Source organism: Triturus cristatus, chromosome 8, assembly GCF_964204655.1.
Source record: "Triturus cristatus chromosome 8, aTriCri1.1, whole genome shotgun sequence".
Lineage (NCBI taxonomy): Eukaryota > Metazoa > Chordata > Amphibia > Caudata > Salamandridae > Triturus > Triturus cristatus.
This window is the reverse complement of record NC_140591.1, coordinates 1,551,439,845-1,551,461,180: the sequence shown is the minus strand read 5'-3', so window position 1 is coordinate 1,551,461,180 and position 21,336 is coordinate 1,551,439,845. Positions and strand designations below refer to the sequence as shown.

Below are 21,336 nucleotides of genomic sequence, written 5' to 3'. Positions count from 1 at the left end.
CCTGCATCGTGATGTAGTGTTCTTTAAAGAGGTTGGTCTTTAGCTCGTTCCTAAACTGGAGAAGGGTCTGGCAGTCATGATAAATACGGGTATATGTAACCTCCAATATACAACCTCTTCCATTGTCCTACCATCAAAAGACTGATCGCTGCTTCCTGTAAAGCTCCACTCTCCTCACTCCACGGTGTCAGAGTGGGCCAGGTAACAGGGCCCAGGCACCAAGATGAAAGTGGCCACATTAGTGAATCAGATCGCCTAATAAATGGCCCACGTTTGCCAATTAGTGCAGTTTTGACCCTGTAAAGACATGCTATAGAAGTGCTTTGCAACATACGGGTGACGGCATGCATTTGTGCTTGCTGCAGGCAATGTTTGTCTTAATATCAGGGAAATCAACAGTAAGAACTGGCCCAGAAGAGCATTAAACAAGCCCACTAACTGCTAAAAAAACAGACCCGCCCATCGAGCCCTGCCTGATTGGACTATACGGAGCGCCACTGGAACTATGCGGTTGTTCGTCTGCAGAGATTTCCACATAAATACAGATTAGCTCTATTGCCACATAATCCATCATCTGCTGCATAATATTATATACTAAGTTAAAAAAACAAAAACCTTTCCACATTAACATTGCCATTCCTTGAAATATACACAATTGTTTTTGTAAACTTTTTTTTTTTAAAAGAAGCTCTTTGAAATTCTCGAAGCACAAGAGCAGCCCCACCCCGCCCATTGTCATTCTGTATGCTGGCTGATTGCCACAGACAGAATGACAATGGGCCAGTCTGGGCTGGCATAGCATGTGATGGCCTCCTCCTGCCTGGGTCTAGGGCAGGTCATTCTGTTAGAATTAAATGGAAGAAATTTACAAAACAAATGTACAAAAACACCCATGTTGCTGCTATGTGCTAGTTCATTAAAAGAAGCTGGGGAAAAAACAAAGCCATAGTTGCTGCTTTTGTATTTATTTTATGCAACTAACATCCATTGACAAAGCCAATATTCATGGCTTATTGTAGGTCTAATGTTACTGGATGCAATGATAGAAACAGTAAAATAACAGTTGATGGCACATTATGCTCAGCACATATTTTTAGCTTAGGTGTTTTAAGCCACGCCCTTTATTACATCAGACACGCCCCTTGGAGAGACCCCCAGTTTTTTCATCCCACTTAAAGCCCTGGAAACAACACCGTGTCACAGTCACCACCCGCCCTGGCACTGTGGATCATGCATGATTCATGACTTCCAAGTTTTCAGATTGCCTATGTGCAGGGGCATAATGAACCCTCCTCTACCCCACCCCAACTCTTGCTTTAGGAGCTACAGCGAGGGTGAAGTTCTTTAGGGGCCTTTTCTGTCTGCAACTCAGTAGACAAAGGCCCAGCTCATAATTAATGTGAAAAAGTGAGTGAGTGAATAAGTGAAGGAATGGGTAAATGGCTTGATGGATTAGTGAAAGAATGAATGGATGAGTGAAAGGGTGAATGGCTGGATAATGAGAGAAAAGATGGATGGATGCGTGCGTGGAAGGGTGGATGAGGGTAAATAGATGGATGGGTAAAAGGGTGGATGGATCAGTAAAAGGATGGATGGATGAGTGAAAAGGTGGATGATGGGTGAGTGAATGGGCGGCTGGAAGGGAGAAATGATGGATGGATTGATGAATTGGTAAGTGAAAGGGTGAATGGATGGATGGATGGGTGAAAGGGTGGATTTAAGGATGGACGAGTGAGTGAAAGGGAAGGTAGACGGACGAAAAGAAGGATAGATATATGAGTGAAAGGATGGATGAGAGAAAGGATGGATGGATGAGTGATGGGGTCAATAGATGAATTCATAAGTGGATGAGTGGGTGGATGGGTGAAGGGTGGATGGAAGGATGGGTAGTTAAGTGAAAGGGGAATGGAGAGAGAAAGGGAGGATGAATGGATGAGTGAAAGCATGGATGAATGATTGGCAGAATGGATGGGTGAATGGGTGCCTGGATGAGTGAAAAGAAGAATGTAAAGATGGATGAGTGAAAGGATGCATATAGGAGAGAAAGGGAGGGTGGAGAGCTGGAAGAAGGGATGGATGGATGAGTGAAAAGTTGAATGGGTGGACGGATGAGTGATTGGGTGTTTGGATGAGTAAGTGAAAGGATGGCTGGATGGGTGAAAGGGTAAATGGTTGAATGGGTGAGTGAATGGATGGATGGGTGAAAGATTGGATGGATGAGTGAAAGGATGGCTTGGGTGAAAGGGTAAATGGTTGGATAGATTAGTGAATGGATGGATGGGTGGAATAGTGGATGAATGAGTGAAAGGATGGATTGAGTGAAAGGGTGGATGGATGATGGATGGATGAGTGAAAGGGTGGATGGTGGGATGGATGAGTGAAATAATGGATAGAAGGATAGATGATGGATAGGTTTGCAATGATTAAAAAGTTTAGATATGGAGGGGCACAGATGGAAGGACAGAATGAATGGTGAAAGACTGAATGGTGGATGAAAGAATTAATAGGTGACAGAATGTACATTTGAAATGGTGGATATCGGGGGTTTGATGGAAGGATGAATGTCTAGATCCTTGGACAAGAGAGCTCTTCTGGGGAGGGTTGTGATGACTTACTTTGCTTTCTTGGTGCCATAAGAGCTTTAGTTCAAAGTGGGAGGTATTTACATTTTCTGGCTACTCCCTTGCCTATGTATTAATATTCTGTATTTGCTGTGTGCTTATGTGTAGGATCTATACATCATGCATATGACATTTTGAGTGACACCCAACCGCCACTTGAATGTTACACAGGTAATCGTAAATGTTTGCATGTTTTATTTTAGGTGTAAGGTGTTAGGGAGAGCCTCATAGTGCCATGACCTGTGCTTGAGATGTATATTGTGTTTGTAGCAATAGGCAAGGCGTCAAAAATAAACTAAGTAATAGTGTATCGATAGTACCTTCTTTAAGGAAGCTGCAGGGAAAAGCACCTTGTGACTCCCGTCAGCTAGTGCAACTCTCTGCAAAGCCCCAATGAGAAAAGTCAGTTTCCATATTTTAAGTTCCACTTGCTGAAACACCCATAATGCGTTCCCTATAGTGGGTTAATCATAGCAATCCTCTCTTTAGTTCACCTATGCATGCCACTTTACATCTCACAATGGCAGCCAGATATGAGATGCTAGTAACAAAGGCTATCCAAGCAGATCTTCCCGGCCACTTCTCTCACCAATCATGCCTGCTCAGGACCATGAGTTGTAAACAAAATCTCAGACTGGACAACCCAGTGTAGTAACCATATAAATAGATGATTACAATATGAAATACCATTAAAAGACCTGCACAGTTGGTCAAAGCTGCGCGCATACCGAAAAAACGTGAAGTGCTCGATTGTCTGAACCTAATATAAACTTATTTTGACTTTGACTTAAGTGGTTGTCTATTTACTTACTTCTATAGTATCGTGCAACTTCCTCTGATGTGTCTGTAAAACTTACCTTTTGTTCCGAAGTTTCGTCCTGAATTTTGACTCTCAGTCCTGAATTATTGTCCTGAATTTTTACCCTTTGTCCTGAATTTTTTACCGTCCTGAATTTGCACCCATGCCAGTTAATCAACCCAAGGGCAGTGTCCACTTCTGCTCTCTCTGGCAGCTGCCCTCCCTCTCTCTTCCTCTTTTGCCCTCTCTTTCTGTCTCGCTCTTCCTCACTTGCTGAAAACCGTGACTTCAAGAAATGGCTCTTGACCTCTCTTTCCTCTCCTTTTCTTCATCCGTTCGCCTGTGAAATGGATCCAAGAAAGAAACACTTTTGCTGGAAATGTCATCTTTTTCTGACATGTTTCTATACCAAAGGGCATGGATGTTTGTGGGGGCGTCAAAGGTGGCCCCCAGGCCTCATAGCAGATGCTGTGAAGCGATGCGGAGCCCTGCTAGGGGCCCCCAAATTTAGTTTCCGGCAGCCTTTCAATGGCAGTCGGACCCCCATTGAAAGGCTGCCTGAAAGTGAAATCGTAATCCCTGAGCAGGCGCTGCCCCATTGTAGGGTATTACTTTCCGACCAATGGTCGGACAGGCTCCTTGAGCCTGTCAGAATCATCGGTCGATCCCTCCGCATGCTGCCTCCAACCACCACGCATCTTAATCAGGCAGTCGGACTGCAGCGCTAGTTGTCGGTCAGACCGCAACCGACAGGCAGTCGGTTGCGGGCCGACCAAAACCATAATGAGGGTCTGTGTATTACTTGTTTGGACGGCCCATAAAGCTCTGAGGGCCTCATGTAGGTAGCCAAATACCGGTCGGTAACGGCCGATTTTCGGTAATTATACCGTTACCGACCGGTATTTTGGCTATTGGTATGTAGGGGGTCAATTTCTGGAATCGGGATTTACCGATTCGGTAAAACTACCGAATCGGTAAAATTACCGAATCGGTAACGTTACCGATGTGGTAATTTTACTGATTCGGTAATTTTACCGAATCGGTAAATTCCGATTCCAGAAATGATATGTAGGGGGAGTGTGTGGGTGTGTTTATGAGTCGGTATTTACCACCAACTTATAGTTGGTGGTAAATAATTAATGTATGTGTGTATGCATTTTGGAGCGCGTAGCAGTGTGCAATGTGGCATACATACATGCCCTAAGGGCATGTATGTATGCCACATGTGCACACATGGCCGAATCAGGGGTGCAACAGGGTGTCAATGTGACACCCTGCCACCCTTGCATGTTCTCCACCATTACCGAATCGGTATTTACCGATTCGGTAATGAGGCATACCTTCCCCTCAATGGGAAGGTATGCCTCATTACCGAATCGGTAAATACCGATTCGGTAATTACCGAATTGTAACGAATCGGTAAAAAATACCGACTCATTACCTACATACGAGTTACCACTTCTAAAATACCGATTCGGTAACGTTCGGTATTTTAGAAGTGGTAACTGGTATGCTACCTACATGAGGCCCTGAGTTAGTAAAACTCACTTTATGGCTTCTGCAACTGTTGCCTGAAATTTATTTAACATACGTTGTGAAGTAGAATGTTTAATGCACTCATTAAAACTCTATTTTTTTCAACATAGTTGTTGTGAGTCATTACTGTTTTTAAAAACTTTTTGTAGTGTGCATGTGTTAAGTTCGTATTTTCACATGGAACTAGCACTGTGTGGCATGCTAGGCACCGAACTGAGGCTGTGAGTGCAAAGCTTCGCCTATTGCTGAGGTTCTCGCGAGACCTACATTTGCCGCTATTCTGTGATGCTTGTTTTATATTTGTATAGTTATATATTTAGTCAAACTCGCTGCTGATTTTTTTTTATGTATTTGTAAAAACACGCAGCTTTTTTAATGAATTTTATGTACACTTCACTGGCCCTCTGTGTGCATTTGTTGTAAACCACTGTGGTTCTCACGCATTTGTTGTAAGTTGCTGTTGATTTTCTGCACAGTACTGACACCTACAAGAGGCCTAATAAGCGAGTATTGTTATTTAATTGTTATTAATGCACCTTGTGCTTACATGACATATTGCACCCGGGTGTCAGTATGGGTAGGTAGCCCCACACACACAACAACAGAATTTAAGAACACCCCTGTTAAGTAGATCCGTACACACAAATTCCTGTGTATTATTCTTTGACGAAAAAGTGAAATCACTTGTAGATCAGGTGATTCATCCTATCCCTACAGAGGAGCGCAAATCCTTAACCATTTGGCAGAACTTTGACCCCATCTCTGAAGGTGCCCTCCTTAAATGCATCCTCGATACAAAGCCCTCTAACCATTCTCTTGACCCCATCCCTAGTGCCATTGCCATTGACTTCTATACCCATTCTCTTCCTATTGGACCACTCTGGTCAACCTCTCCCTCTGTCAAGGCTGCCTTCCTGTTTCCTTCAAAACTGGGCAGGTCACCCCTCTGCTTAAAAAACCCACCGCTGATGCGAACGACCTCAACTACCGTCCCATCACTAACCTACCTTTTCTTGTGAAAATCACAGAAAAATGTGTAGCGAAACAACTCTCTTGTCATATCAAGGACAATGATCTTCTTGACAATTTCCAGTCTGGCTTCATTCAAAACTGCAGCACCGAAACAGCCCTGCAGCAAGTGATTGATGACGCGCTGCGGATACTCGATTTGGGAGAGTCTTGTCTTATAATCCTACTTGACCTTTCTGCAGCCTTTGACACTGTCAATCACAACACTCTCCTTAACACTCTGCAACAGAGAATGGGCATGGAGGGCACTGTGCTCAAATGGTTTGCCTCCTTCCTCTCTGATAGATCCCAAATGATCAAAATAGCGAACAGTCTTTCATCTCCTTTGGCGGTCGGTCAAGGTGTTCCTCAAGGCTCTATACTTGCACCCACACTGTTCAATCTCTATTTAGAACCTTTTGGAAATCTCCTTAGTAAATCCGGGATCCACTATCATCTCTATGCGGACGACACTCAACTCTACCTTAAGGTGGCCTCCACTCACGATCTCTCCTTCCTAAGCTCTACTCTTGACTCCATGCAAAACTGGATGTTAACTCATCAACTGATTCTGAATCCCTCCAAAACTGAATTCCTCCTCCTCTCCTCCTCACCTTCTCCTCCCCCAGTTCAATCATGGATGGATCAGATGAATCTACTTAACAATAAACCCATAATTGTCGACAGCGCAAAATCCCTTGGTGTCACACTCGACAAAAAACTCAATCTACTCTCCCACATCGATTCTATTGCAAAGTTTGCTCGATACCAACTGCGCCTTCTTTGGGGGATTCGTCGCTTCTTCCCAGAGCAAGAACTTAAAACCCTGGTCCAATCGCTGGTTCTCTCCAGATTGGACTACTGCAATTCTCTTCTTACTGGCCTTTCCAAATCCCACCTGTCCCCCCTGAAGTCTGTTCTCCATTCAGCAGCTCGTTTCATATATGGGGCCAAAAGAAGCGACCACATCACACCCATTTTATCCACCCTCCGTTGGCTTCCCATCGAGGCAAGGTCTATCTACAAGACTGCCTGTATCATCCACAAAGCCTTGCACTCCTCCTCCCCTCGCTACCTGGTGAATAAACTGAAACTCTCTGGAGGCTCCAGACCATCACGTAATGCAGAAAGTGTATTGCTTGAACCTCCCACTTTCAAGAAGGAAAGATCGATGGCCAAATCCTTTTCAGGCAACGCGGTGAGAATCTGGAACTCACTTCCGCCTCAGCTCCGGACCACCACCTCTTCCCAGGCCTTCAAAACTGACCTCAAAGCTCTCCTCCGTCAAAGACACTTCCAAATTTAATTCACGCTGTTAGAAATGGGATTTCTAGTTGGCTAGGGCTTGCGCCAAAGCCAGGCAGAAACCACCACTCTAGTCAGGGCTGGAGAGTTACACGCCAAAGATAACCCCTGCTCACCCCCTTGATAGCTTGGCACGAGCAGTCAGGCTTATCCCGGAGGCAATGTGTAAAGCGTTTGCGCGCGCACCCAGCAACAACACCCAAGGCCCACCACAAAAGAAACTCCACACAAGGTTATATATAAAAATAGCCTTTGTATTACACCAAAACACATTAGATAATATTCACACAATTTACACTGTGCCAACTGGCACTGGGCAGAATTTTACAAGGGACTATTTACATGGGACAGGGCCACATGGACCACTGTCAGAATCAGCACAAATCACCAATTGTACATGTAGAACATATACTAACTGTGACACAAATTAGCACTGTAGAGCACAACCAGTAACTACTGGTGCAATAATGACCTCAGCGTCATCACACTAGCATCAGGTATAAAACCTATCCTGTATACATCACAGGGGCATAACACATTATGCAATTTCTCATTAGTCTAACGCATTAGACCTAACCACCTAAGTATAAATACACTAGGGGCGTACATCACACAGGGAAGTATTATCTCCCTAACATCAACCTAAACAGGTAAAACAACCTCCTAGGCAGGAATCCTATCTAGAGGTATAAAATACAGGGTGCGCAAAACATACTATACACAGTACATTTCCTAGCACCCAACCCATTAATATATGCATCACAATAACACCTCAATCGCTTTAGGGTCCAGGTCGCACCAGAACCTAAACGTAGCAGCTGCCCACTACTTGCTGGGCAGCTGGGGACAAGAACAGGGCCTAAACGCTGCAGCTGGCACTAAGTGCTGCGCAGCTGTGGAAGGCAAATAGGAGGCATGGGCTCTCAATGGCCCTTTAACCAATGTCAAAACGTTGGAGCCACCTAGGCTCTAAAAACAACATGTCCCCATGGAGCGCACGGGCTCCTGAAATCAATATGAGCAAGTACAGAAAAAGAGCTTGCCCCAAAGCACAATGGAGCGCTCTGGCGCTCAGAAACAGATCATGGCCACTGTGGGAGCCACTCGGGGCTCTTGAAGCAAATGTGCCAGCGTTGGAGCCTCAGGGCTCTATAACAATTATGCCCCCGTCGTTGGAGCCTCAGGGCTCTGTAAGATATACCCCTGTTGGAGCTACACAGGGCTCCTAAAAACAACCATGCTCCCGCCTCATGGGAGCGCACTGGCTCACTTTGGGGCGGCCCGCTGCCATCCGGGGCCGCTCTACCCGCATCACGGATACCGTGCCTTTACCAAGCACCACAACAAAGAAACAACCATGCCCCCGTAATAGTAGGAGCGGCCCGCAATAGCAGGTCCGCTCATGGACACCACCCAGCGGCATCGGTCCTTTCTCCCGCCCAGCCCTCACTCACCGGGCTGACGGGACACTCCTCCTTCTCTCGACACCACGGGCGACACGCGGGGCTCTCTCTCCCATGAGAGCCCCGCTGGGGATCCCGCTGCACTACGCTTCACCCGGGCCCCCTCCTGGGACCCGGGACTCGTCCTCACTTCTCGGGGAGGCGGGTTAGGCTCCCGTCCTCCCCCTTGGCACACCGGGGCTCCCACATCGATAACTGCCGGTCCGGCCGCCGGCCCCGCCCAGAAGCAGGCGATCCTGGCCTGGCTTCCGGGTCGGCGGCCATTACTCGGGTCGCGGCGGTGATTTTCTCAATAATCGCGGGGTGGGCACCCACAATAAAACAAAGGCACAAGCGGGGTGGGCACCCGCCAAACACGGGAATTCGCAGGGTGGGCACCCGCGCACCACAAACAATCACATAAGCGGCAACATGCGGGGTGGGCTCCCGCCTCTCTCCCCTCCATCAGGGGGGAATCCCTACGTCGGGACTCCCCCGGGTAAGGTTGCAGTGCCGCTTTGCGGAGCCCCCGTGCTCCTCCTCAGCTGGGCCATTTACAAGCAAAGATCAAGCACTCCTCCTCAGGATCGCCAAGCGCTCCCCAGACGCTGGGAGGCTCCATCAAGCCTTGGCAAAGGGAAAGCAAAGGAAAAAGGTCCAGGAAGTCCATCTGGCATCCAGGGGCTGGGCAGGGCCCAGGGAGGCAAGCCGTCCCCTGGGCCCCAGCAGCAGCACGCCCCTGGTTGTTTCAAGTCAAGCACAAGAACATTTTCATGGGGTCACAGCCCCTCTTTTATACAGCAACTCCTTTGTCTCCAAAGGTGCAGGGAAGGGGCAAACCAGATGCAACTGGTTCCTGAGCACTTTGTTTTGCTCAGCCCCTCTCCCTATTCACAGGACAGGCCAGGGACATTAGACGCACCACAGGGGGTGGAGCCAGCATTGTGTGGGGAAAGCCCAGCCCTATTCAGGTCCCAGGTGTACTCCTCCCACTCATCAGCATGCAGCTCACTCCACCCACCACTGGGGCAGACCCATCCTGACTCCTGGGGCCAGGCACACCAGCCAATCACACGCCAGGCAGTCACTGCACATTTATGCCAGTGTCTAGAAGTGGCACTTCTACACTAGCTACTGTAACGCCGCACACATCATCGCGCAGCATTCACTCTCACGAGTTCGCACATACCAAACTCGACCCTGCACTCCCCACGCATCAGGAACTACCATGGGCACATACATTCCCCCATGCATTCCTATGGGAGGGCAGGCCAACTTCACTACACACACGCACTTTACCCTGGGACACAGTGGTAAAGTGCGCAGAAGCCAAAAATCACTAACACCAGGTCACACTAAAAAGCAAAAGTTTAGGGGTGAACCTGCCAGAAGGGCCAAGTCCAACACACGCCCTCTATTTTCTGAAGGAAGTCCTTCTATTATAGGAAATTCTGTTCTCCATGCCTATAGAAGTGCCTTCCCAGTGTGTTCTTATGTTTTGAGTGTCTGCCATTTAGTGCAGTATTATACCTCTACTTGTACTTTGTACTCTTTTGTAACATGCACTAATTCACCTTTCCTTTTGTAACGTATCGTTTGCTACCTCTTGTATTTTGTTTGCTTTTGATACATGCACAATTGCCACCATTGCCTCATGTAACGTAACGTTTGCTTTTGTAACATGCTCACTTGTAATTTTTCTCCTCATGTATCATTACTGTTCCTATTGTGAAGCGCTCGGAGACCTTCGGGTAAAGTCCGCGCTATATAAAAACACATTAAATAAATAAATAAATATAAATAAATAAATAAAAAATATGCTCACTTTGGGGTGGGAGGGAGGAGTGGCACGGTGTATGTCATCTCACAGGACCACACTACTTAAAGGGAGGAGCTAGGCTGCACGGGTCATAGGCCTATGCCAGGGATGCACACATGCCTGGCACGTTTGCAGTGAATGGGGGGTTATGGGAGGGGACAGAAAGTTCTTCTACAATAGCAAAAGTTTACCACCTCGCACTATTTACTTTGTACCTGTTGGCAGAGACGTTTTAAGACATGGGCAAAGTGGGCTGTGGCTCAGTGGCCCCTTGAATTTGCCAGTTCTGTTCTGCAGAGTCTTTCCCTGATAACCTTGAATAATTCTTAAACAGATTGTTTTAAATAACGGTTTTCTTTAATTTATTTTTAATGTATGTAAAGTGTGAGAGTCTATTATACACATTTTGCAGAGAAATGGTGTGTTTATATTTCATACAACATCCATATACAAAGCTTCTTTTAGATCAAAATGGGACCTCATATATGAGAAATGGGAGGGTGTCACAGAGATTATTTGCTGGAATATTAGTGAGCTGCCGCCGTATTGCAATATTGAAAACATGTTACTATCCCTGAATATTAGATGTAAACACATTTAGAATTTGGACAAGTATGCCAGTGTACTGTCAGTGACCAGGCCAAAGAGGGCGCCAAAGAGCTGAAACTGGATCATAAATTCAAAGCTGTTCCGAGCAGGGCCCTTAAAACACGTTTGGCCCAGGACTCCCCTCCCCCCAATCCTTAAGATGTCTCTGCCCTGCCTGTGGGGGCCCCACAGGACCCATTTATGCAATAAGGGGCAAAAAGTGCCATATCTGGAGACAGTTTCACCAGTGGAAATTCCTCTCCCGTGCATTTCCTCCTGAAATCTGAGGGTTTACCAGCACCAGCCAACTCTACATAAGGCACTAGGGGCTAGATGTGCGACAATAGGAATAGCAATTGCCTGATTGTGTTTTTTTGCAAATCACTATTAGGAAATCTCTATGTCTTTTGAATGAAATTCACTGAGTTTCAATTAGCAATTTGGAGTGGGTTGCAAATAGCCCTGCCACATGCATATTAATAAGGTAGGTCGCAATTTGCGACCCACTATGATTCGCAGCCATCACAGGGATGGTGGCCTGTTCGGATCAGCATACAACCATGTCTGTGATTGATTTTAATAAAGCAATCTTTTTTTTAAACTGCAGCCCTTTTTCCTTAAAGGAAAAAGGGATGCGTTTAAAAAGAAAAAAATGAAACTTTGAAGTTTAATTTTTTAAGAGTAGGCAGTGGGACCACTGTCGGTTCTTAAAAAATATTTTTACAACTATTCTCAAAAGGGAAGGGGTCCTTTGGAGATCTCTTCCCATTTGCGAACGAATGAACTCCAACTTTGAGTTGGGAGGAAATGTCAAATGTTTTGCAACCGCATTTCGGTTGCAAAACATTAGTGCTTACCAATGCGGTTCGGTATTAGGAAGGGACGCTCTCAGCACGCCCCTTCCAAATACCAAATCACAAAACCCAAACAACGATTCGGTAACAAGTTACCCAATGGCAATCCGGGCTTTCTACATCAGAAAAAGCATTTTTGCTCTCGCAAACAGCCGGATTCTGCAAATCGGACTGTTTGCGAAAGCAAACATTCTTCATAAATGTCGCCCCAAGTGTTTTGTTACCTACCAGCCACCGTAGGGGGAGCAAACTGAGTAGGATGAAGACATTCTCTTGTTGACCGAACAATACTCTGGCCAATTTGTTGATTTCAAATTGGGTCCCTAATCGGTTGTTTTACTTCGACACTTAAGCATTCATAGCAGCTCAGTGGGGATATTTTTCTTTAATTATGATAAAAAGGGTGGGTCGCCCACTGTTGTGCCAAACTCCATGTTGAGATCTTGCTTCTTATAATGTGCAATGGTGGCCTTGTGCTTTATTTTGTTTCAACCAAAGAATTGAATCAATTTTGTTTGCTTCATTCTTAATGACGAAAGCCGTAGAACACATTGAGTTTGACCGGCTCCTGCGGAGTTGACTCACCTGATTTAAATTTCAGTCAATTTACCATCTTGGCTCTTTTGATTGCAGGCTGCCTCGGGGCCCAGGGGAAGTACGCCTACAAACTCATGAAAGACCTGTTTGCCAACTACTCAAACGCGCTGCGGCCAGTGGAGGACATGGACAAGTCAATGAACGTCACGCTGCAGATCACGCTGTCCCAGATCATCGATATGGTAAACGTTGAGGGTTGGGTTAGAAAGTTCAGGTGGCGGGACATTAATCGACATAAAAAACGACTTTGGGTGTTCAAAACCAACATTTTACTTTATTAGCTATCTCTTCTTAGTTTGTAGAGTATAGCTGTGTTTCACACATCAATTGCACGCTTAGATTTATTTTTTCTAGTTTTAAATTTCTGTGAGAAATGACTTGCAAAGATTTTATCACTACCCGCAAAGTACGACTTAGTGTGGGCTTAAAAGAGCTTTGCACGGCCATCCTCAATTTCTCATCTTTTTCCTCCTGTTTCACTCCATTTCTCAGACTCACTCACGTGGAAATGTCCATCTTTCCACATCCGTAAATGTCTTTCTGCAAGGAAACTCAGATTTTTTTAATCAGGAGATTCCATTTGCATATGGGCAATCAGGTTTCCGCAGTCTTAGGGGACATCTAAGAGTGTTAAACAGTCAGTCCTTTGTGCCCAATTAGGCTAAACGTAAATAATAGCCAGTGGTGTTGCTCAAAATCTGGCCTGGGTCCAGCCCTTCCTGGACCAATATTTATCAGTCAGTTTGAGAAGGATTAATGAAGCAGCTAGGCTCATTGGAACTGCAAATTACAATCTACGTAAGTTGTTTTCAATTATTTGCTAAGGGGAAATGTCCCCGTAATTTCCTAAACTTGGGTCCCTTATTTCACTAAATCCCCTTCCATTGTAACACTTACACTGGAATTATTTGGTCAGAATCAGGAACAAGCCACCTCAATGATTTGTCAACTTATAACAAAAACACAGGAGCACACCATGCAAGAGTAACTATAATCCTCATATGTTTTGAATATATTTCCAACAACCATATCATCAAAAAACAATTCCACGACAGTCAATATCCACGTACCTGTAGATTATTCAAAAATTATTTTTATTTCTTTATGGAATGCAGCAGCCGACGCGTGTTTCGCCCCACCTAGGGCTTCCTCAAGGCACGCTTGTAACATAGATCACGTACTGTCTAGTGATTAATCCAAATTATTGTTTCCTCTCACAAAGATTTTCACAAGTCCAATGCGCTTCAAAACGTACTCCGATTCTCATTGCCATGTTCTTTTACGATTTGCATTGGTTTCTCATTAATGTCCAATACCCAATGTTTTAATGTCCTCATGGAGCCATGATACGTTCCATCGAGTAAGTTATTCGGGTTTCACGGCGTTTTACTTTCCCCGATTCCGGTTGTAAAGATTTTGCAAGTTTTCTATCCCATTCACACTGTTCCCCGTCTGAAACACAATCCCATTCCTGGATCTTCATGCAGACATACAGCATGCAAAGCAGCAGTCTGGAGAGTTAGCGACTGTCCCTACGAGTGCTGTAGAGAAAACAGCAGCTTGACAGCCCCAGGGCCCTGGGGAGCCCTCCCACTCTGGATGGTCTTTCTCCTGGTTGGAAAGAGGGGAAAGGGATTCCTCTGGATTCTCTCTTGGAAGCAGAAGAAGTCCGACAAGCTCCCACAGTCTCTGATCTAAGCTGGGAGTCGGGCGGATCTAAAAGGCAGCATGCACAGAAGCGCTTGCTAGGTTTTGGGATCAGATTCCCCACTGCTGTCCCCAGAAGATCCAGTAAGTCCCAGGCACCCTTGAGATTTCTGGACCAGCAGCAGGAGGTAGGTAGTGCTTAATTTGTAAAAAAAAAAAATAGGTGCCAGGGCCATCATCAGGAGGCCACTGCAGCTTGCGCCACCCATTGCCCCCGCCAGCGCAGCCAGTGCCAGTAATAACACAACTACTAACCATCACACTCCTACAGGTGTGACAATTCTCACTATTCCAGGCATCTAACGCCATAAGAACGGCTTAGGCATGTATTAGTCATTTTTAATGTATATTGAACTAATAAACAACTTATGTTCTCATCTCCAAATTACACAAGCAGCGCCACCATGTGGCAGGCTGTCGTGATAGTTGGTACTGAGCACCGGAAACCACCGGCTCAAATTAAGCACTGGGTAGGACTCCAGGCCAACAGGAGCGGCTCAGCAGTAGACCTTCCCCTCTCACTCAGTGCACGTGAACAGAGTGAGCCCTGGCTACAGAGCTCTATCTATCCTTCACTCCCACAGAGACTGCCAGAGGTGACAGTCCGTCCCCAGGGAAGGATGTCTTCCCTGTGAGATAGATGCCCACGTCAGGCCGCTGCCTCCTCCTGTGTGAGGTCTTCTGAGCAAGTATAGTGATGTCAGGAGCAAACCAGGGCCATCTGTGTTGACTCTTTTTTTATATCCACAGTGCTCTATGTAGACCTTTTTTTCCTTTAATTTATTCTTACAGTTCCTAATATTTGAGGAATTTAAAATGTTTTATGGCCCCTTTTCAATCTTACTGGACCTCGATTTCAATCAGTGATCAGCTGTCTTTTTTTTTTCATTGAAAAATTGTTACCTTTTCTCCAAAGGGGTAGTCCCCCGAAGGAGCATCCATTTTGCGGCAGTCAGGATTGTGTAATCCCGGATATGTGTTTCATCTGTGAATACACCCCCTCCACAGCCAGCAAACAGACCACCGCTCCTCCTTCGTGGACCCACCAAAGGTAGCCAAAGAGGTTTCAGGTACAAGAGGCCAACAGATGGTTCCCTTGCAGATAAGTCTGTTTACCTTTTTCTTCTCACTTCCGTTCATCAGTGAATGTGGTTTGTATATTTTAGGGTATTTCATTTCTTTGTCACAGCAATTCACAAGTATCTTTTATTTCTCCATTCATATTTATCTGGGTGATTTACTCTTTCCTGTGCCATGCACAGTTTTCAGCCTTGTTCCTCTATTATGTTCCACCTCACACTTGTGCAGCTTCTTCTTATTTTATGCAAATAAAGAAGAAATCCTGTTCCACAGCGGGTAGCTTCAACATCTGGAGATCATATGAAGTGACAGGGAGTGGAACCAAGATGTTTCCCACCGGAAATCTTTCCCTAAAAAATAATGCATGTACTTGAATTGAGACATTTATTTGTTTATCTTCTGCCTTTCTTTAGTTTAATAAATATGTTACAGGACAAGTATTACATCAGCATAAGGAGCAGAGAAGATCTAACACCATTGAAATAACAACTCACATGTATGTGCCATGGCTGATAGTGAACTGATTCGTGAACATGCTGTGGCAGTAGGAGAGCACGTATGACAGAACATGTCTTCTGTGTTGTAGAATATGGGGCGTTTAATATGCAAGACAGCTGTCAGTGCCCAGGCTGCTCACCATCATCTTCATTACTCTGAGTCCTACTCTCCCTTGTATCATTCCTAACCAAGAAGATGGCCACCCACGGAGACCACCACCTTTACCACCTAAATTAAAAAATCCAACAAAACAAGGGCGCCCGAGGACCTCCCCATCTACAGGAGCACCAGGTAGTACACGGTGGAGACCCCGCTGAACCAGGCTCTGCTTCACCCATCAAAGGCAGAAGCCACTGAGCTCGGATCATCAGACCAGGGAGAAGACAGGCCAGGCCTGGACAAGGGAGTGTAGGACTCAGTGTAACAAAGATTGCCAGCCCTCCCTCCACTGCTGCCTCCTCACTCTTCCTCATTCCAGTTCCACTCAATGAGGACAGGCGAATAGTACCCTATAAACTCTTGAATGTATGTGCCTTTCAAGGGCATCCCCTCTCTGGAAAATCCCACTCCAAGCGCCTAGTTGGGGATTTACTCATGAGTATTATTACCCCACACTGCGGTAGTATTGTGAAGATTCACCAAAGGTGAATTGTTTGGCTGGCGAATAAATAGAGTTACATGTGTAAGTTAAACATGCATCTCCAAATAGCTGTGTGAATCAGGCCGATAGGGTACATCATTGATTCAACTTGATGCTACACAGTGGGAGCCCTTCTAAGCTGAGCAGAGCCAAGGGTGCCTACATTTAACCCACACTGTGAAACCAATGTGTGTGTGGGGAAGCCCAACTGGCCACTCTACAAATGTCCATCAGAGTCATAAAACCAGGTTCAGGCCAGGGTGTCATATTGGACCGAGCGGAAAGACATAACTGGATCTGGAAACCAGGCGCATGCTGGCTCACAATCTAAGATCAATGCCAATCATACCCGCCTGCTCAAGGTGTCAAAAAAAATTGGCTCTTGTCCTCGTGACCTGGGTCAGAAAAAAACATTTCTGATTCCCTGAAGGCTGATGTGCGATCTTGGTACATTCATACCGCTCTTTCTATGTCCAGTAAAGGACATTACGACTCCACAGAGCGTAAACGTTGGACTTTTGCTAGACAAATAGCCTGATTTAAGTGGAAATAGGAAAGGAGTTTGGCAACAATGTACAGAGAATGGTGCAGCACCAACTCCTCAGGATAAAAACTCAGGTATAAACCCCGAGACGATAAAAGCTGAAAAAACGTCCTGGCTGACTCTTAAGCCGCTGAATGTCTTTAAAGGGTCAACCAGACCAGATAGGAGACGTTGAACTTCAGGCAAAGACCCAGAGTGGGGAAGAGAGGTTGTACCATCAGCAGAAGCAACTTAAACCCACAAAACAGGGTGAATAGATCTCAGTGGACTCTACCAGTGACCAGGAGCGGATATCCAAGAGAGGAACCATCAGAGGATGGCACGACAAAACCATGAGAGAGATCAGTGCATCAACATTTTAATGCTGCACAATGCTGTGAGTAGGAACACAAGGTAGATGTAGGGAATTGCCGGGCAAAAATCACTACTTCCTAGGACAAACCTAATGCGGGAGACCGTGACATTCAGTCAGTGGCGGCTTATTCGCCAAGGCGGAGGAGCGTCGCCTCACACGAAAAATAAAATGAGAATAACATAACATTGTTATCATTTTATTTTTATGGTACTGGCCCAGTTCTGTTTAATGGGCAGGGCGGGGCTGGGCTGTCAGCCAGCAGGGGGAGGAGTGGTATGTGCACTTAAGTGCGCATGACGATTTGGCTGGCTGTCTCGGGCCCGCCAAACCATCATGCGCACTTTGCATGTTCTCCATCCAGGCTGTATTACACTGAACTGAAATTGTATTACCACCACACCACAGCACTCAGACCAATAACAACCCTGCTATCGGCAGTATCGTGATTGGCTGGCAGAGACTGGGAGCATGAGTGCTTCCTATTCCTGTCGACGGAAGAAGAATGGAGGAAAGGTGGCGGCCAGGTAAGTGCAATTTTCTTTTAACCCCCTCCTCCTGCCCGCCTCACCACCACCGCCCTTTACCAGCTGGCTCTGCTCCCAGTTCAAAGACCAACAACATCCGGCAGGCGGTTATCTGAATCAGAAGGATAGGTCCCATGAGCAATGGAGAACCCGATGAAACATGCACTTCTGACCCAAGCTCACGTGAAGGATCGAAGGCCATGTGCAGCGAGCTAGGTTATATGTTCACAGGAGTCAAACGCAGTATATGTTAAAAAACAAAAAACGAAATTCACTGACAAAAACAATGCTAAATTGAGGTCATGGGTAGAGACGGTTATAACACCTCAATATATCCTTAACAAACCTCAGAAATTCTCTTAAAAACACAATGTAGATTTTTTGTTGTCAATTAAAGCTGAAAACTACTGACCACACCAAATACTATGCTTATTACGTCACAATAACGGTACCAACAAATGTGAACTTTTTCATAATAATAATAAAACAACATGTACTGTTGCAGGGATTCTGCTCATGCACAGAACTATGCGCAGGAAACCAGGACCTCAGTGAATTGGGGTGTACCAAAAAATCACCTCAGTACCCAGAACCCCAATCTGACAAGCATCAGTGTCCCATTCGTCTTCCGTATCCTCTTGGAGCTCCTAATGTATAGACAACCCAGAACAAGCGACTTAGAGTACTCTCAGGAATGGTGGGAATCAGAAATACCTGTTCGTTATTATTTTCATATCAGTCCACAACAAGAGTAATCAGAGACACAGTAAAGTTTAAAAAGTTTATTTTAGAAACTACGTGTCTTAAGATGCAGTACTTTGGCCAACATAAGCAGACAAATGATTGAAATTAAGTCCATCAGCATTGTTACAATACCATAGAAAATGAAGGGAGAAATCATATTACAAATGATAATGGAATGCAACCACCCTCCCTTCGCTAGTAAGCTAGTATTATTATACTAATAGAAGGTCTCTAGGTTTGAATGGAGAACCCCATACCGTTAAGATCAGCTTAGGTGAATCACATCACAGGATCAGCTTTGCTCTGTGCCTGGAAAAGTTCTTCTCCAGAATGTGTGTCTAATGCATGCAAATTGCAATATTAAAGGCTCTCGACTTTCAGATATTTGCAGCTGTGTGCGTGTTATGGCTAGAGCGCGGGCCGATCAACCTGAACTCAAAAACATACATTGTTTGGTGGCTCAGACTGTTTCTGCACACAATGTTCAGACCAAGGTCGCAGTGCACGTCTAGTGATGTGAACAACAGACAGTTCCCATGTGAAGAAAAGGCAAGCAAGCAGTTTTCAAATAATAACATATATCTGCAGTGTCGTGTGCAAAAGCAGCAAAAGTGGCAAGATGGTGTTTCTAACATCTAAGGCGCTTATGCTAACATAGCAATGTATGTATCTAAAACGCTGCCTCCACTACACCCTCCCTTGATCAGACCACAAACTATTAGGGATACAATTAAAAGAACGCAGAGTTCAAGTTCGACAGAGCGGGACCAAGTGCATGTTTTGGAAATCCAAATAAAGGGGAGTGAAAGTTCAGAAAAAAAAAAAAATGAAGGGGGAAAAAAAAGGAATTGGAAAATCGTAACATCTTGCAAAGGCTCACCAAGCCGAAATGTCGAATCAAATTTTTTTTTTTTTAATTTGTGGGTCGTACAGGAAAGTTGGACGACATCCAAGTTAATCCATTAACATGTAAGCACAGTAAGTAGCGACAGCTTCCAAGAGGAAGTCATTGGAATGTTCTGTAAAAGTTTCCGCCATCCAGTCTAACAAGGTAAATGAATATACAAGTTCCTCGACAACTGGGGCCTCTAGCACAATCAGAGGACAACTGGCGTGTTCTTCAAGATAACTTCTTGCCAAGAAGTCATACGCTGCCGTACAGATGTCCGAATTCCCTAGGACTCCATGTGCCGCTCCACAGGCCATATTCCTGACACCAGAACAGTCCAACTCATGAGCCACTATGGGACTCATCAGTCGATCATAATCCGGGGCAGGAGACACCGAGTTTGACAAGCACAAATCCAGAGCCCATTCGAAAGGACAATCTAGGCAATGAAAAACAGGCTGCACGCAAGTAAAGTAGGAAAACCGAAAGGACAATCCATAGGCTATACTCAGGGTTGCCAGTGGTAATGTTCCATAATATTCAAGCATCCGGTTACGAAGATGGAGCAGCCTGGACAGGCTGTCGTGTGACACAAATTGTGCAGCCATTGCACAGTAAGCAGATCAACAACAGCACACCAGCCGCGAGGGCGAGAATCAACGGGAGCCCGCCAAAGACACTGGAAAAAATAGAATGAAAAAATAGTTTGAAGGAGGTCACGAGGCCGGAGCCCACAATTTTGAAAAAATATGCCAAGCCAGTTGTGGACGAGGCATTAAATATAGTTTGAATCAGGGCACCAAAATGCAGTGGGAGATCAGTATTTAAAAGCGCATGCACCTCTGTGCGGGTGTTTGCTACGTGAAGGACAAATGTTTCACGGGATGAAGTCAGTGCGACTTCTTTTTGAGACAATAGAGCCCTTATTCTGCTCATCTTGTTGAACTCTGCTTTCAAGGTTGGAATGGAAGGCCAGATGGATACATCCAGCCGCCCATGCGGGGGTGGAAAAAGGACATTTTTACAGCAGACTACTCTCTGTGATACAGTCACAATGTAGGGAATTCCCACTAGCATCACGCAGCAAGCCTCGTTATTTAAAAGCAAATAACTACCGTTAGCTAGCAACGTGAAAGAGGGTGTAATAGCTGGCACTGGAATCCATTTCAGGACGCATGCCAAATTAGGTGCCTGGACATTGCACGCGCCATGTAATTGGATGTGCCTACAGACTACAGAGTGATCAGGTGTGGAAGTGCATTCCTCACCCTTCAAATAAACTTCTTTACCTTCTCTCATGCACCTATATGTAAATGGGAGTGACCAAACTTCATGCAGGAAAGCAGTACCCAACGGTTCATATCTGCCTAGGGCATAATGTTTCATGCACAAACTGAATTTAAACAAAGAAAATGGTAATGTGATTAACCCGTGGATAAGCCACACAGCGGAGTTCAATTCAGCCATAGAGAAAGGCAAAGGTTCTAACTTTTCAATATGTAGTAATGAGTATGTTGCATCTTTCATGGACATGAATTGTTGTTTTGCAGTTAGATTAAAGGGAAGGAATAAAGACGAAGTATTCATGTAGTCCCAGGGGACTTTCCCAGCCTTTAATCTTTGCAAAGTCCATGCAAACTGCATTATAGAACGTAATTGATTTTGACCATGATACAAAGCAGACATATCATCCTGCACAATATCAACAACAGATGAAACAATATTATCTAATGTGTAAATTCTGGAAGAAAGTGTGTTAATGCTATTATCGATAACAGTTAATACT

The 21,336-nt window shown here is 45.3% G+C and overlaps 1 protein-coding gene across 1 annotated transcript in view; it reads left to right on the top strand.

Moving 5' to 3' along the window:
* The window catches only part of LOC146806123 (neuronal acetylcholine receptor subunit alpha-10-like), a 213,912-nt gene that overhangs the window by 153,827 nt on the left and 38,749 nt on the right, over window positions 1–21,336 (top strand). The window contains exon 2 of the mRNA XM_085623453.1: window positions 12,606–12,751. Within this exon, the coding sequence (XP_085479579.1) occupies window positions 12,606–12,751 (146 nt within the window). The remainder of the gene's footprint in view (window positions 1–12,605; window positions 12,752–21,336) is intronic.